Source organism: Dendrobates tinctorius, unplaced genomic scaffold (genome assembly GCF_039654945.1).
Source record: "Dendrobates tinctorius isolate UK_male_01 unplaced genomic scaffold, ASM3965494v1 ptg000364l, whole genome shotgun sequence".
Lineage (NCBI taxonomy): Eukaryota > Metazoa > Chordata > Amphibia > Anura > Dendrobatidae > Dendrobates > Dendrobates tinctorius.
Genome location: NW_027362030.1, coordinates 380,637 through 397,195, shown reverse-complemented (window position 1 = coordinate 397,195; position 16,559 = coordinate 380,637). Strand labels below are relative to the sequence as shown.

Here is a 16,559-nt window from a genome sequence, read left to right as displayed (position 1 = left end):
TTGATGTTTTTCAGTGGTATTGGTGGTGAGACCAGGCTCCTATTGGGAAGTTGCATTGGATTGAGGTATTGCAGTGATGTTGTTGATGAGAATGTGCTCACAGTTGGGGGTTGATGGGATTGATGTCTTGCAGTGATGCTGCTCATGAGGCAAGGCTTCATAGTATCATAGAATGGCAGAGTTGGAAGTGTCCTCCTGAGTCATCTTTTCCAACCCCCTGCTCAAAGAAGGATTCACTAATTCATCCCAGACAGATGTCTGTCCAGCCTCTGTTTGAAGACTTCCATTGAAGGAGAACTCACCACTTCTCGTGGCAGCCTGTTCCACTCATTGATCACTCTAACTGTCAAAAAGTTTTTTCTAATATCTAATCTGTGTCTCCTCCCATTCAGTTTCATCCCATTGCTTCTAGTCTTTCCTTGTGCAAATGAGAATAAAGTTGATCCTTCTACAATGTGACAGCCCTTGAGATATTTGTAGACAGCTATTAAGTCTCTCAGTCTTCTCTTCTGCAAGCTAAACATTCCCAAATCCTGCAACCTTTCCTCATAAGACAGGGTTTGCAGACCGGTCACCATTCTGGTCGCTCTTTTCTGAACTTGCTCCAGTTTGTTGATGTCTTTTTTAAAATGTGGTGCCCAAAACTGGACACAATATTCCAGATGAGGTCTGACCAAAGAGGAGTAGAGGGAAATAATGACTTCACGTGATCTAGACTGTATGCTTCTGTTAATACATCCTAGAATTGCATTTGCCTGTTTTGCTGCTGCATCACACTGTTGACTCATATTCAGTCTGTGATCTATTAGTATACCCAAGTCTTTTTCACATGTGCTGTCACTTAGCCCTATTCCTCCCATTCTATATATGCTTTTTCCATTTTTATTGCCCAGATGTAGTACTTTGCATTTTTCCCTGTTAAAAACCATTCTGTTAGTTGCTGCCCACTTCTCCAGTTTATTTATATCTTTTTGAATCCTCTCTCTCTCTTCTCTAGTATTAGCTATCCCTCCTAGCTTTGTGTCATCAGCAAATTTAATCAGTTTACCCTCAATTCCTTCGTCTAAATCGTTGATAAAGATGTTGAACAATACAGGGCCCAGGACAGAGCCCTGTGGTACCCCACTTGAGGCATTCTTCCAACTGGATGTGCAGCCATTTACGACCACTCTTTGGGTCCGATCACTAAGCCAGTTATGAATCCACCTAACAGTTGCCTTGTCCATTCCATACTTAGTCATTTTTTCAATAAGGATTGTATGAGAGACTTTGTCAAATGCTTTGCTGAAGTCAAGATATACTATATCTACAGCATTTCCTTGATCCACCCAATCAGTGATACCGTCATAGAAGGAAATTAAGTTAGTCTGACATGACTTATTAGTTACAAACCCATGCTGACTCTGTTTAATCACTTCATTCTTATCCAGGTATTGACATACATGTTGTTTAATAATTTGTTCAAAGATCTTTCCTAGTATAGAAGTCAGACCTTTTTGAAGATAGGGACAAGAACTGAGATAGGTATTTATGAATTATTTAGAGAATATTCCACTTTTGTACCACCAGCTGGCAGTATAATAAAAAATATATATATGACTACATGATGTATTTTCTCTATGATTTTGAATAAACTATGGAAATTAATTACAGAGATTTATAAATGCATACATTCCTCCTTTTTGTATATCAGTATGTCAATAAATTAACGTGGATAAATAGTATATATAGTTACATACTTATACGCTACGGATTACTTTTTTCCCGTCTCCCATGACGGCACACATGAGAGGGGATCCGCCCAGTCAGGACAGGAACCCTACTGAAGATAAAAGGGCGGTACCTCTCCCTCGCTTCAGTTGGGTTTCCTGTCCTGACAGGGACCCGTGTGCTGAAGACAGCGGTCACACGTACCTGCCCCTCTTCCGTGCCGGTGTTGAAGATCAGGCTGGTTTCCTGAGCGCTGCGCGTCGGGAGGGGGAAGCGCCGTCCGCGGGTCCCCAGGGGGCTCAGCGTCCGAGCGGGCACAGAAGCAGCACGGCTGGGGTCCTGGGGCTCTGCCGTGGCTGCCGCGCCGCCCTCACCCCCTCTGCCAGGTCCAGAAGCGGCGCAGGAGCGTCAGGATGCGGCCGCTTCCGGGTCGCGCCCCTCTGATGTCACGCGCAGGGCACGCTGGGAAGGGGCGTGCCCGCGTGACGTCGGGAGGCGGCGCCGACAATCCAAGATGGCGGCGCCCATAGAGAACAACGACGGCTGGCGAAAGGAGATCCCGGCGGCATGGCAGGGGGGGAGGGGCTATGGGGTAACCGGAGGAGGCGGAGAGTGCAGTGGATCCCCCTTACATAAGGGGGATGACCACAGAAGACGCACTCATGCCCAAGGCTTCAGGATGGAAGTGGGGCAAGATGAGCAGCAGCAGCAGCGTAAGCAGCAGCGACAACAGCGTCAGCAGCAAGAGCTCTCGCCAGATGCCAGGCCGGGCCGCCAGCATACCAGGAGCAGTCGCTCGAGTGGTGGGAGCGGCAGTCGTAAACGCGACCGGCATGACTCTGAGACGTCCAGGAGGAACATCACGAGTGCATCTGAGAAGCCTCCGAGATCGGTACCCCTGATTGACAGCGGTGGTGAGTGATCTTCGTGAATGTCACCCTTATGGTAACGGGTTTCCTTTTTCTCTGTTTGATCACTAGGGGTCGAGGAAGGCCAGCAGCAAAACCAAAAATAGAGAATGCGCCCTATGTAAAAACCCGCTGGCAGATCAGTGGCAGAAAGACCTCTGCGCTGACTGTATAAACAAAACTACACAGGAGGAGACCCCTGATTTGGTGGCTAGCCTTAAAGAGTTAATACAACAGGAGGTGAAAGGCTCCTTAAAGGCAGCCCTTAAAAAGAAAGAGAAAAGAAACCGTAGAAGGAGCTCTGATTCAGAGGCCTCGCCACGGCAGAAGGGGCGGGATAGACCCTTGTCCCCCTCCACCTCCTCTACCCAGTCCTCAGAATCCTCCTCGGACAGCGATATAGGCGGCCGTCCATGTTTTCCAGCTGAGGACGTGGAAAAGCTGGTCAAAGCTATTAGGGCTACAATGGGCCTTAAAGAGGAAGAAGCTCCCAAATCATTAGAGGATGTAATGTTTGGAGGACTGGAGGAAAAACGAAAACGTACCTTCCCTGTAAATGATAAAAAAAAAGCACTAATTGACAGGGAATGGAAAAAACCGGAGAGGTCAGGGGGCTTACCTTCCACATCAAAGAGGAGGTACCCTTTTGAGCAGAAGGATTCAGAGACCTGGGAGAAAGTCCCTAAAATTGATGGGGCCGTAGCCAGATCCTCAAAAAAGGTATCCCTACCATTAGAGGATTCCGGCGTGTTGAAAGACCCGCTTGATAAAAAAGCAGACGGTTTCCTGAAGCACATCTGGGAAGCTTCAGCAGGTGGATTGAAACCAGCGATAGCTGGTACCTGTACCGCTCGTGCCCTCATAGTCTGGCTGCAACAAATAGAGGACCAGATCAAGGATAGAGTTACTAGGGACGAAATTTTGTCTAATTTGACACTGGTGCACGGAGCAGCGGCTTTCCTAGCGGATTCCTCTGCAGACTCCGCAAGATTGACAGCTAGAGCAGCAAGTCTGTCAAATGTGGCAAGACGAGCCCTGTGGCTTAAAGGGTGGCCCGGAGATTTACCATCGAAGCATAGGTTATGTTCCATTCCATGTGATGGCCAATTCCTCTTCGGGAAAAAACTAGAAGAGATTTTGGAACATGCAGGGGATAGGAAGAAAAGCTCTCCCCGATTTCCGGGAGAACCCAAAAAGCAGCCCTTTCGTAGGAGGAGATTTAACAGGGGTCGTCCCCCGGGAGATAGAAAAAGCTGGGACTTTAAAGAAAGAAGAGCATCGGGCTATATGTTTAAAGGGCCCTCCACTTCCTCCAAAAAATCTCCCCAATGACGTTGGGCCGGAGGTAGGGGGAAGGCTTTCTCTCTTCCTTTCCGCCTGGGCAAGTATCTCCCCCAGTACATGGGTCCTAAATATAATCAAGGACGGCTTAAAAATAAAATTCATCCGTCCGCCCAGGCATACCTTCATAATAACACCCAGAAGGAAAGCCCAAGAGCAACAGCTGGCCCTGGAGACGGAAGTCTTGGGACTAGTGAAAAAACAAGTCCTACAGGAAGTCCCAGTGCAAGAAGAAGGAAGGGGGTTCTACTCCCCCCTCTTCTTAATACAAAAACCAGACGGCTCTTGGAGAACCATTGTCAACCTGAGGAGACTCAATCAGTGGATAGACAATTGCTCCTTCAAAATGGAGTCAATCAACACGGCCACAAAGATCCCGTTCCAGCATTGCCTCATGGCAGTGATAGACTTAAAAGATGCCTACTATCACATCCCAATCCATCGGGAGTATCAGAGATATTTGAGAGTAGCGCTCTATGTCCAGGGGCAGGTGAAACACTACCAATACGCAGCCCTTCCGTTTGGCCTGTCTACAGCCCCCAGAGTATTCACCAAAGTGATGGCTGAAGTAATGTCTTTTCTTCATTCCAGGGACATAGTGATCGTCCCATACCTAGACAACTTTCTGGTAATAGGGAGGTCGGAGTCCCACTGCGCACATCAAGTGAAGTGATAGCAATTCTAGTAGTACTAGGATGGATAGTAAACATCCCCAAGTCAACGATAACCCCAGTAAAAGAGCAATCCTTCCTAGGGTTGATATTGGACTCCGAGCAACAACGCTGCCTCCTACCAGAGAGCAAAGTGACCAAGATAAAGGGCCTAGCTCGCACAGCAATACAAAGACCAAATATGACACTGAGGAACGCAATGTCCCTTTTAGGCTCGTTGACATCATGCATACCCGCAGTAGCATGGGCGCAGTACCACTTAAGGCAACTACAGTGGGAAGTTCTGTCAGCACAGAAACAATTAAAAGGGCATTTAGAAGGCAAACTATGTCTCTCAGTGGCTGTAAGAGATTCCCTGCTCTGGTGGACTGTAGAAAAGAATCTAACAGCCGGTGTCCCGTGGCAAAAACCAGTCGAGGACATCATTACAACAGACGCGAGTGCCACAGGATGGGGAGCACACCTGAGATCCTACTCAATACAGGGGACCTGGTCCTCGCTAGAAAGGGATCACGGTTCAAATGTAAAAGAACTATGGGCAGTGGAAAAAGCCATGAAACATTTCCTTCCCTTACTTCAGGGCCGCCACACCCGGGTCATGATGGACAATCAAGCAGTAGTAGCCTACATCAATCCCCAGGGGGGAACGAGATCTCGGGGCCTCATGCAAATATCAGATCTACTCTTCCAGCTAGCAGAACAACATCTGTTATCCATCACAGCACTGCACATAAAGGGGGCAGAAAATATACAGGCAGACTTCCTGAGTCGCAGGCACCTAAAACAAGGGGAATGGTCCCTAAACCCCCAAGTCTTCCAACAAATAGTTCAGGCCTGGGGCAAACCAGAAATAGACCTGTTCGCTACCGCACACAACCGGAAGGTCAGGAAGTTCTGCTCACTAAACCCCTTCGCAGTAAATGCCCTACAAATACCCTGGAAGTTCATCCTGGCCTATGCATTTCCCCCGACAACAATGATCCCAGTAGTGGTCAGGAAAACCAGGGAGGATCGAGTGAGACTAATTCTTATAGCTCCGTTTTGACCGAGAAGGCCTTGGTTCTCCCTTCTGAGGCTCATGTCAGTGACAGATCCATGGATACTACCGGAGATTCCAGACCTGCTTTCCCAGGGACCAGTGGTCCACTCTCAGGTGAAGGGCTTCCATCTAGCAGCCTGGAATTTGAGAGGGCGCTACTGAGTCGCCAGGGATTCTCCCCAGGGTTAGTCTCCACCCTGTTGAAAAGTAGGAAACCTATAACATCCCTAATCTACGGTAGAACGTGGAAAAAGTTCCTAGACTTCCTGGGGGAACCCTTGGGGGATGTAGCGCCAGTGGGACCTATCCTAGAGTTCTTACAGTCGGGGCTACAACTGGGGATAGCCACTAATACACTCAAAGTTCAAGTCTCAGCTTTGGGGGCCCTATATAACTGCAACTTAGCAGCCAATAGGTGGGTGTCCCGATTCATAAAGTCCTGTGGCAGGTCAAGGCCGGTCATTATCCCAAAGATACCACCCTGGGACCTCAACCTAGTCTTAGAGGCCTTAACCAAAGACCCCTTTGAACCACTACTAGAGCTGTCACCAAAGCTACTTACACTTAAAACTGTCTTACTGGTAGCCTTAACATCAGCCCGAAGAGTCAGCGAACTTCAAGCTCTGTCTATATGTTCTCCATATACACAGATATTGGAGGACCGAGTGGTTCTAAGACCAGACCCGGCCTATCTCCCCAAGGTAGTCCAAAAGTTTCATAGGACTCAGGAGATCTCCTTGCCATCGTTCTGTAACAAACCTAGAAACCCTGGGGAGCAAAAGTTCCATACATTAGATGTAAGAAGAGCCATATTACAATATATGTCAGTAACTAGTCAGTGGAGGAAAGATCAGTCCCTTTTTGTAGCCTTTCAAGGTAGTAGAAAAGGGCACGGGGTAGCTAAGAGTACCATTGCCAGATGGATCAGGGAGGCCATTATGTTATCCTACTCCGCAAGTGGCGCTCCGGTTCCAGAAGGCATCAAGGCTCACTCCACCAGAGCCGTGGCTACCTCCTGGGCAGAGAAGGCTGAGGTATCAATTGAACAAATTTGTAAAGCCGCTACTTGGTCCTCACCTTCGACCTTTTTTAAGCACTACCGACTTGATCTGTCTTCCTCTACTGACCTAACCTTTGGTAGAAGGGTGCTGCAAGCGGTGGTCCCTCCCTAAGGTGTCTTATTCTACAAAAGTCTCTCATGTGTGCCGTCATGGGAGACGGGAAAACACCAAGGTTACTTACCGGTAGCCGGTTTTTCCGGAGCCCATGACGGCACCTGTATATTCCCCCCCTTTTCACTCCTTTGGTGTGCACTATAGGTTGGGTGTTTTTTTAGTTAGATATAATGTGGTGATAGTTTTACCATGTGTACTAACCCGGGGAGCCTCTCATGCTCTGTAAACCAACTGAAGCGAGGGAGAGATACCGCCCTTTTATCTTCAGTAGTGTTCCTGTCCTGTCTGGGGCGGATCCCCTCTCTCATGTGTGTCGTCATGGGCTCCGGAAAAACCGGCTACCGGTAAGTAACCTTGGTGTTTTGTGAGAATAATTGTGTCCAAAAAAATGTTTGTGTTATTATTGATACCACTTTTTATCTGAAAGTACCATGCGCTGTCTAATTATGTACTACTTTTTAATGTTTATGTTTTATTAATTGGTATTGTATTCAAGAAACATTTGTCCATTATCTTTTCAATAGAATGTTAATGTAGGCCTGATTACAGTATGGTCCATGCAAACAGGCTGTTGTGACACTTTGTTACATAGATATCCTGGATTCTTATATTCCCTTAATAGGACAGTGAAGATCAGTTGATGTTACATTTCCTTTCTGAGAGAAAACAGATGCAAAATAGGAATGAAAAGTTCGGCCTTCTCAACATCCTGTCTTACCATTTCATCATTTTCATCCTGTAAAAATCCTATAGTATCTTTGACGTCTCTTGCAAGCCTCAATTCATTGCCAGCTTTGGATAATCTGATTTGTGCCCTGCAGGTTGTGCAGACAGCATTATATTCTTCTTTAGATATGCCTCCCTCTTTCCATTTTATAAACATTTCTTTCTTCCTTTTTAGCATGTGCTTAAGTTCTGTGTTCATCCATCCTGGTTTCCTTAAATGCTTCCTATTATTCCCTCTTTTTAGAATTGTTAATGATTGTGCTTTGAGAATCTCATTTTTCAAAATTTCCCATCCATCCTGGACATTTTTGTTCTTAAGGATATCCAGCCATTGGATCCCTCCAATTCTCTTTCTGAGTCCTTTAAAATCTGCCTTTCTGAAATCTAACCTTGATGTCTGAGTCTTCACAGGTCTTCCTCCTCTAGTTATCCAAAATTCTAAAATCTACCATGACCACTATGTCATATTTTTTGGAGAACTTAGCCATTTGATGCATAAAGAGTTCATCCATATCTTCAGCTTGCACAGGCGGCCTGTAGTAAATGCCTACAATGGTGTCCTTTCCATTGTTCTGTCCTTGTATTCTTACCCAAACAGTTTCCACAGAACTCCCAGTCTCTGAAGCTTGGATCTCTGTGCAGATGTACGCGTTTCTAACATACAATGCGACACCTCCTCCTCGTTTATCAAGTCTGTTTCTTGCAAATAAGTTGTATCCTTCTAGTCTTGTATTCCAATCATGTGTATCGTCCCACCAAGTTTCAGTGATTCCAATGACATCATATTTCTTTTCCTGTGTTAGTAGTTCCAATTCTCCTTGTTTGTTGCCCATGCTTTGTGCATTAGTATAGAAACATTTTAGTTTGTGATTGGTTTCTCTTTCTCCAATATTTATATTAATTAGATTCTTTCGTCTTTGTTCTTCCTTTCCACTTCTAATAGCAGAGTTCTCAATAGCATTTGTCAGGTGTATGGCTTTTTCTGGTCTTTTGCTTCCCTTCCCACATTGTTCTAGTGTAAAGCTCTCCTTACAAGTGTAGCAAGGCGACGTCCAAATACCTGCTTTCCAGTCTTCGTAAGGTGCACCCCATCTCTAGCAAGTAGTCCATCGTAAAGGTAATTCAATCCGTGATCCAGAAATCTAAATCGTTGCTGACGGCACCATCGACGTAGCCAGTTGTTCACCTGCAGAATCTTATTCCACCTCCTTGTTCCATGGCCATCCACTGGGAGGATGGAAGAGAAGACCACCTGCGCTCCCAGTTCTTTCACTTTCTTTCCTAAGTTTTCAAAGTCTCTGCAGATGGTTTCCAGGTCATTTCTTGCAGTGTCATTTGTCCCCACATGTATTAGCAGGAATGGGTAGTCATCTGTAGGTCTGAAGAGCCCTGATATCCAGTCCATGGGTTGGTTTGGATTGAGGTCTTGCAGTGATGTTGGTGATGTGATTAGGACATGCTCACAATCATGGGTCAATGGGATTGGTGTCTTGCAGTAATGTTGGTGTTAAGGCCAGGTTCACCGTCGAGGGTTGATAGGATTGATGTCTTGCAGTGATGTTGGTGATGAAGCTGGGCTTACAATCAGGGATTGGATGGGATTGAGGTCTAGCAGTGATGTTAATGATAAGACTGAGTTCACAGTCATTATTTCGATGGGACGGAGGTCTTGCAATGATGTTGCTGATGAGGCCGGGCTCACAATTAGGGATTGGATGGGACTGAGTTCTTGACTTGATGTTGGTGATGAGAATGGGTTTACAGTGCGGAGTTGGATAGAATTGAGGTCTTGCAGTGATGTTGATGATGACGACTAGCTCACAGTTTTTGGTTGGGACGGAGGTCTTGCAATGATGTTGCTGATGAGGCCGGGCTCACAATTAGGGATTGGATGGGATTGAGTTCTTGACTTGATGTTGGTGATGAGAATGGGTTTACAGTGCGGAGTTGGATAGAATTGAGGTCTTGCAGTGATGTTGATGATGAGGACTAGCTCACAGTTTTTGGTTGGGACGGAGGTCTTGCAATGATGTTGCTGATGAGGCCGGGCTCACAATTAGGGATTGGATGGGATTGAGTTCTTGACTTGATGTTGGTGATGAGAATGGGTTTACAGTGCGGAGTTGGATAGAATTGAGGTCTTGCAGTGATGTTTATGATGAGGCTGGGCTCACAGTCTGAGGTCAATGTAATTGAGAACTTACAGTGATGTTTGTGGTGAGGCTGGACTCGCATTTGGGAGTTGAATGGATTTAAGGTCTTGCAGTGATGTTAGTTATGATGATGATGGGATCACAGTCAGGTCAATGGGATTGATGTTGTTCATGGGGCAAGGCTTCAGTCATGGGTTGGATTAGATTAAGGTTTTGCAATGATGTTGGTATTGTGGTGATTAGGATGTGTTCACAGTGGTGGGTCGATGGGATTGATGTCTTGCAGGGATATTGGTGTGTAGTCCGATCTCACTTTCGAGGGTTGGATAATATTGAGGTCTTGCAGTGATGTTGGAGGTGAGGCCAGACTCACAGTCAAAGTTGAATGGGATTGAGATTTTGCAGTGATGTTGGGAATAAGGATGTTCTCACAGTCGGATTTTGGATGGGATTGAGGTCTTTCAATGCTGTTGGTGGTGAAGCAGAGCTCCCGTTCGGGGGCTGGATGGGTTTAAGGTCTTGTAGTTATATTGATGGCTGAATGAGATTAACATCTTGCCATGAGGTTGAGGTTTTGCAGTGATGCTGGTGGTAAGGTCGGGCTCACAGTGAGAGTTGGATGGGATTGAGTTCTGTCAGTGATGTTAAGTGATGAGGTTGTTCTGACATTCAGGGTTTGGATGGCGCTGAGGTTTTCCAGTGATGTTGGTGGTGAGGGCTGCCTCATAGAATCATAGAATCGTAGAGTTGGAAGGGACCTCCTGGGCCATCTGGTCCAACCCCCTGCTCAAAGCAGGATTCGCTAAATCATCCCAGTCAGATGTCTGTCCAGCCTCTGTTTGAAGACTTCCATTGAAGGAGAACTCACCACTTCTCGTGGCAGCTTGTTCCACTCATTGATCACTCTAACTGTCAAAAAGTTTTTTCTAATATCTAATCTGTGTCTCCTCCCATTCAGTTTCATCCCATTGCTTCTAGTCTTTCCTTGTGCAAATGAGAATAAAGTTGATCCTTCTACAATGTGACAGCCCTTTAGATATTTGTAGACAGCTATTAAGTCTCCTCTCAGTCTTCTCTTTTGCAAACTAAACAATCCCAAATCCTGCAACCTTTCCTCATAAGACAGGGTTTGCAGACCGGTCACCATTCTGGTCGCTCTTTTCTGAACTTGCTCCAGTTTGTTGATGTCTTTTTTAAAATGTGGTGCCCAAAACTGGACACAATATTCCAGATGAGGTCTGACCAAAGAGGAGTAGAGGGAAATAATGACTTCACGTGATCTAGACTGTATGCTTCTGTTAATACATCCTAGAATTGCATTTGCCTTTTTTTCTGCTGCATCACACTGTTGACTCATATTCAGCCTGTGATCTGTTAGTATACCCAAGTCTTTTTCACATGTGCTGTCACTTAGCCCTATTCTTCCATTTCTGTATATGCTTTTTTCATTTTTATTGCCCAGATGTAGTACTTTGCATTTTTCCCTGTTAAAAACCATTCTGTTAGTTGCTGCCCACTTCTCCAGTTTATTTAAATCTTTTTGAATCCTCTCTCTCTCTTCTCCAGTATTAGCTATCCCTCCTAGCTTTGTGTCATCAGCAAATTTAATCAGTTTACCCTCAATTCCTTCATCTAAATCGTTGATAAAGATGTTGAACAATACAGGGCCCAGGACAGAGCCCTGTGGTACCCCACTTGAGACATTCTTCCAACTGGATGTGCAGCCATTTACGACCACTCTTTGGGTCCGATCACTAAGCCAGTTATGAATCCACCTAACAGTTGCCTTGTCCATTCCATACTTAGTCATTTTTTCAATAAGGATTGTATGAGAGACTTTGTCAAATGCTTTGCTGAAGTCAAGATATACTATATCTACAGCATTTCCTTGGTCCACCCAATCAGTGATACCGTCATAGAAGGAAATTAAGTTAGTCTGACATGACTTATTAGTTACAAACCCATGCTGACTCTGTTTAATCACTTCATTCTTATCCAGGTACTGACATACAGGTACTGACATAGTCGGAGGTTGGATGGGACTGAGGTTCTACTGTGATGTTAGTGGTGAGGCTGGGCTCACAGTCAGAGTTTGATGGAATTGAGTTCTTGCAGTGATGTTTGTGATGAGGACAGACTCACAGTCGGTGGTATTATGGGATTGAGGTCTTCCAGTGATGTTGGTGATGATGCCAAACTCGCAATCCAAGGTTGGAGAACATTCTGCTTAGAGTAGTATTGTTTCATAGGGAGTAATGAAGCAGAGGCAGACCATGGGAGGACACTGTCTATGCAGCTCCACAGATTTGGATTCATGGCATAAGAATCCACTTTATAGAACACTGAAGGTTCTGACCATCACTGTTATCTGCCATCCAGTGGCATCCTCATTCTCAACCCAAGCTAGGCCTTTACACTACAGTTCTTTGCCAATGGTGACAGTGGTTGGACATTTTAAGGCTGTCATCAATAACTGGTCTTCTTTTATTCCAGATTACAGCCCAGATCAGAAAGCTTTGGATGGGGAATGTGACTGCAGTCAAAGTAAGTGCCTCCACCTCCCACATGGCACACTGTGGAGCTTCTGCTGAATGGGGAATTTGCATTCTATAGGGGCTCCTACAGATGGGGTCTGCTACAATCTCTAACTTTTTTGTGGGTGAGGATTGTTTGGGTGTATATAACAGTCCTTTGGGTTGGGGTCTCTATCTTGGCCTCTCGTCATCGGTAATGTCTGTGCTTTTTGCAGTTGTGAAACCAAGTGGGACACATTTGAAGCTGGTTCTGCACTTTCAAGACTTTGGGAAAGCCATGTTGAAGCCTATGAGGTCGGTCAGGGGGGAACTGGAGCTAGTGGACTCTTGGGCAGATATCTCCTGGGGTCATGAAGCTGTAGAACTTGTAATAACTTAATGTTCATCTTCACAAGGCAGAAGCGCCACGAAGAGACACCAGAAGATTTCTTCTACTTTGTAGATGTCCAGCGCCACAACGCAGAGATTGCTGCCTTTCACCTAGACCGGTGAGAATTCCAGTAGCTGCAATCATCAGAAGACTGTGCAGGGTCAGCAGTAGAACAAGTAGTTGTAGCCAACAGCACACAGATGAATAAATAGAATGCACGCTCCAAAGATTTCAGGGCCCAACAGGATCAACGGCTCACAGAAAACATAAAGAAGGAGCAGCATCCATTCCAGGTGAAGAAGAATCTTATGCTTTTATTCTGCCATCAATAGATACAACGTTTCGACCATAAAATGGTCTTTATCAAGTACCTTGACCATTTTATGGTCGAAACGTTGTATCTATTGATGGCAGAATAAAAGCAAAAGATTCTTCTTCACCTGGAATGGATGCTGCTCCTTCTTTATGTTTTCTGTGCAGGGTCAGCAGTCATACTGAGGGCTGTGGGGGCAGCAGTCACACTTAAGCCTGCGGAGGTGGTGGTCACACAGAGACTGTGCAGGGTCGGTGGTCACACTGAGGGCTCTGGGGGCAGCAGTCACACTTAAGCCTGCGGAGGTGGTGGTCACACAGAGACTGTGCAGGGTCGGTGGTCACACTGAGGGCTCTGGGGGCAGCAGTCACACTTAAGCCTGCGGAGGTGGTGGTCACACAGAGACTGTACAGGTTTGGTGGTCACACTGAGGGCTGTGGAGGCGGCAGTCACACAGAAGACTGCGGAGGTGGTGGTCACACAGATGACTATGCTGGGTCGGTTGTCACACTGAGGACTGTGGGGGAGGCAGTCACACAAGACTGCGGAGATGGTGGTCACACAGAAGACTATGCTGGGTCGGTGGTCACACTGAGGGCTGTGGGGGAGGCAGTCACACAAGACTGCGGAGATGGTGGTCACACAGAAGACTGTGCTGGGTCGGTGGTCACACTGAGGGCTCTGGCGGCAGCAGTCACACAAGACTGCGGAGATGGTGGTCACACAGAAGACTGTGCTGGGTCGGTGGTCACACTGAGGGCTGTGGAGGCGGCAGTCACACAAGACTGCAGAGATGGTGGTCACACAGAGACTGTGCAGGGTCGGTGGTCACACTGAGGGCTGTGGGGGAGGCAGTCACACAAGACTGCGGAGATGGTGGTCTCACTGAGGGCTGTGGAGACGACAGTCATACTTTTGGACTGCTGAGGTGGTGGTCACACAGAGACTGTGCAGATTTGGTGGTCACACTGAGGGCTGTGGAGGCGGCAGTCACACAGAAGACTGCGGAGGTGGTGGTCACACAGAAGACTGCGGAGGTGGTGGTCACACAGAAGACTGCGGAGATGGTGGTCACACAGAAGACTGTGCTGGGTCGGTGGTCACACTGAGGGCTCTGGCGGCAGCAGTCACACAAGACTGCGGAGATGGTGGTCACACAGAAGACTGTGCTGGGTCGGTGGTCACACTGAGGGCTGTGGAGGCGGCAGTCACACAAGACTGCAGAGATGGTGGTCACACAGAGACTGTGCAGGGTCGGTGGTCACACTGAGGGCTGTGGGGGAGGCAGTCACACAAGACTGCGGAGATGGTGGTCTCACTGAGGGCTGTGGAGACGACAGTCATACTTTTGGACTGCTGAGGTGGTGGTCACACAGAGACTGTGCAGATTTGGTGGTCACACTGAGGGCTGTGGAGGCGGCAGTCACACAGAAGACTGCGGAGGTGGTGGTCACACAGAAGACTGCGGAGGTGGTGGTCACACAGAAGACTGCGGAGATGGTGGTCACACAGAAGACTATGCTGGGTCGGTGGTCACACTGAGGGCTGTGGGGGAGGCAGTCACACAAGACTGCAGAGATGGTGGTCACACAGAAGACTATGCTGGGTCGGTGGTCACACTGAGGGCTCTGGCGGCAGCAGTCACACAAGACTGCGGAGGTGGTGGTCACACAGAGACTGTGCAGGGTCGGTGGTCACACTGAGGGCTGTGGGGGAGGCAGTCACACAAGACTGCGGAGATGGTGGTCTCACTGAGGGCTGTGGAGACGACAGTCATACTTTTGGACTGCTGAGGTGGTGGTCACACAGAGACTGTGCAGGTTTGGTGGTCACACTGAGGGCTGTGGAGGCGGCAGTCACACAGAAGACTGCGGAGGTGGTGGTCACACAGAAGACTGCGGAGGTGGTGGTCACACAGAAGACTGCGGAGGTGGTGGTCACACAGAAGACTGCGGAGATGGTGGTCACACAGAAGACTATGCTGGGTCGGTGGTCACACTGAGGGCTGTGGGGGAGGCAGTCACACAAGACTGCAGAGATGGTGGTCTCACTGAGGGCTGTGGAGACGACAGTCAGACTTTTAGACTGCTGAGGCGGTGGTCACACAGACTGTGCAGGTTTAGTGGTCACACTAAGGGCTGTGGAGGCGGCAGTCATACTTTTGGACTGCTGAGGTGGTGGTCACACAGAAGACTGTGGAGGTGGTGGTCACACAGAGACTGTGCAGGTTTGGTGGTCACACTGAGGGCTGTGGAGGCGGCAGTCACACAGAAGACTGCGGAGGTGGTGGTCACACAGAAGACTGTGGAGGTGGTGGTCACACAGAGACTGTGCAGGTTTGGTGGTCACACTGAGGGCTGTGGAGGCGGCAGTCACACAGAAGACTGCGGAGGTGGTGGTCACACAGAAGACTGTGGAGTTGGTGGTCACACAGAGACTGTGCAGGTTTGGTGGTCACACTGAGGGCTGTGGAGGCGGCAGTCACACACAAGACTGTGGAGATGGTGGTCACACAGAAGACTATGCTGGGTCGGTGGTCACACTGAAGGCTGTGGGGGAGGCAGTCACACAAGACTGTGGAGATGGTGGTCACACAGAAGACTATGCTGGGTCGGTGGTCACACTGAGGGCTGTGGGGGAGGCAGTCACACAAGACTGTGGAGATGGTGGTCACACAGAAGACTATGCTGGGTCGGTGGTCACACTGAAGGCTGTGGGGGAGGCAGTCACACAAGACTGTGGAGATGGTGGTCACACAGAAGACTGTGCTGTGTCGGTGGTCATACTGAGGGCTGTGGGGGAGGCAGTCACACAAGACTGCAGAGATGGTGGTCACACTGAGGGCTGTGAAGACGACAGTCATACTTTTAGACTGCTGAGGTGGTGGTCTCACACAGACTGTGCAGGTTTAGTGGTCACACTAAGGGCTGTGGAGGCGGCAGTCATACTTTTGGACTGCTGAGGTGGTGGTCACACAGAAGACTGTGGAGGTGGTGGTCACACAGAGACTGTGCAGGTTTGGTGGTCACACTAAGGGCTGTGGAGGGGGCAGTCATACTTTTGGACTGCTGAGGTGGTGGTCACACAGAAGACTGTGGAGGTGGTGGTCACACAGAGACTGTGCAGGTTTGGTGGTCACACTGAGGGCTGTGGAGGCGGCAGTCACACAGAAGACTGCGGAGGTGGTGGTCACACAGAAGACTATGCTGGGTCGGTTGTCACACTGAGGGCTGTGTTGGCGGCAGTCACTCTTTTAGACTGCTGAGGTGCTGGTCACACAGAAGACTGCAGAGGTGGTGATCACTAGGGTGGCCACAAAAAATCGATGTCGGAATTTTGTCCGTCTGGACCCCACAAAACGATTCCCCTTTCCAGATATTGAGAGAGCCAAAATTTGAGCTCGATCAAACGACGTTAACCCGTGCCGCTCGTCGCTCAAAGTTTGAAAAAATCCAAATTGAGGTATTTTAAGATTTAGGTATTTTGCATAGTCTGTTAGACTATAAAGAATGTGACAACAACATTGCAGAAATAGCCCTGACCAAATCTTCCAACCATTTGTGGTATTTGAATGCAGAGTTGGTGGGATTATCGTTTTTTGATCCCACCATTACAATGA

The 16,559-nt window shown here is 47.9% G+C and overlaps 1 protein-coding gene across 1 annotated transcript in view; it reads left to right on the top strand.

Annotated features, from left to right (window-relative positions):
• The window catches only part of FAM20A (FAM20A golgi associated secretory pathway pseudokinase), a 154,501-nt gene that overhangs the window by 84,788 nt on the left and 53,154 nt on the right, over window positions 1-16,559 (top strand). The window contains exons 3-5 of the mRNA XM_073562690.1: window positions 12,217-12,267; window positions 12,473-12,551; window positions 12,653-12,745. Of these exons, the coding sequence (XP_073418791.1) occupies window positions 12,217-12,267; window positions 12,473-12,551; window positions 12,653-12,745 (223 nt within the window). The remainder of the gene's footprint in view (window positions 1-12,216; window positions 12,268-12,472; window positions 12,552-12,652; window positions 12,746-16,559) is intronic.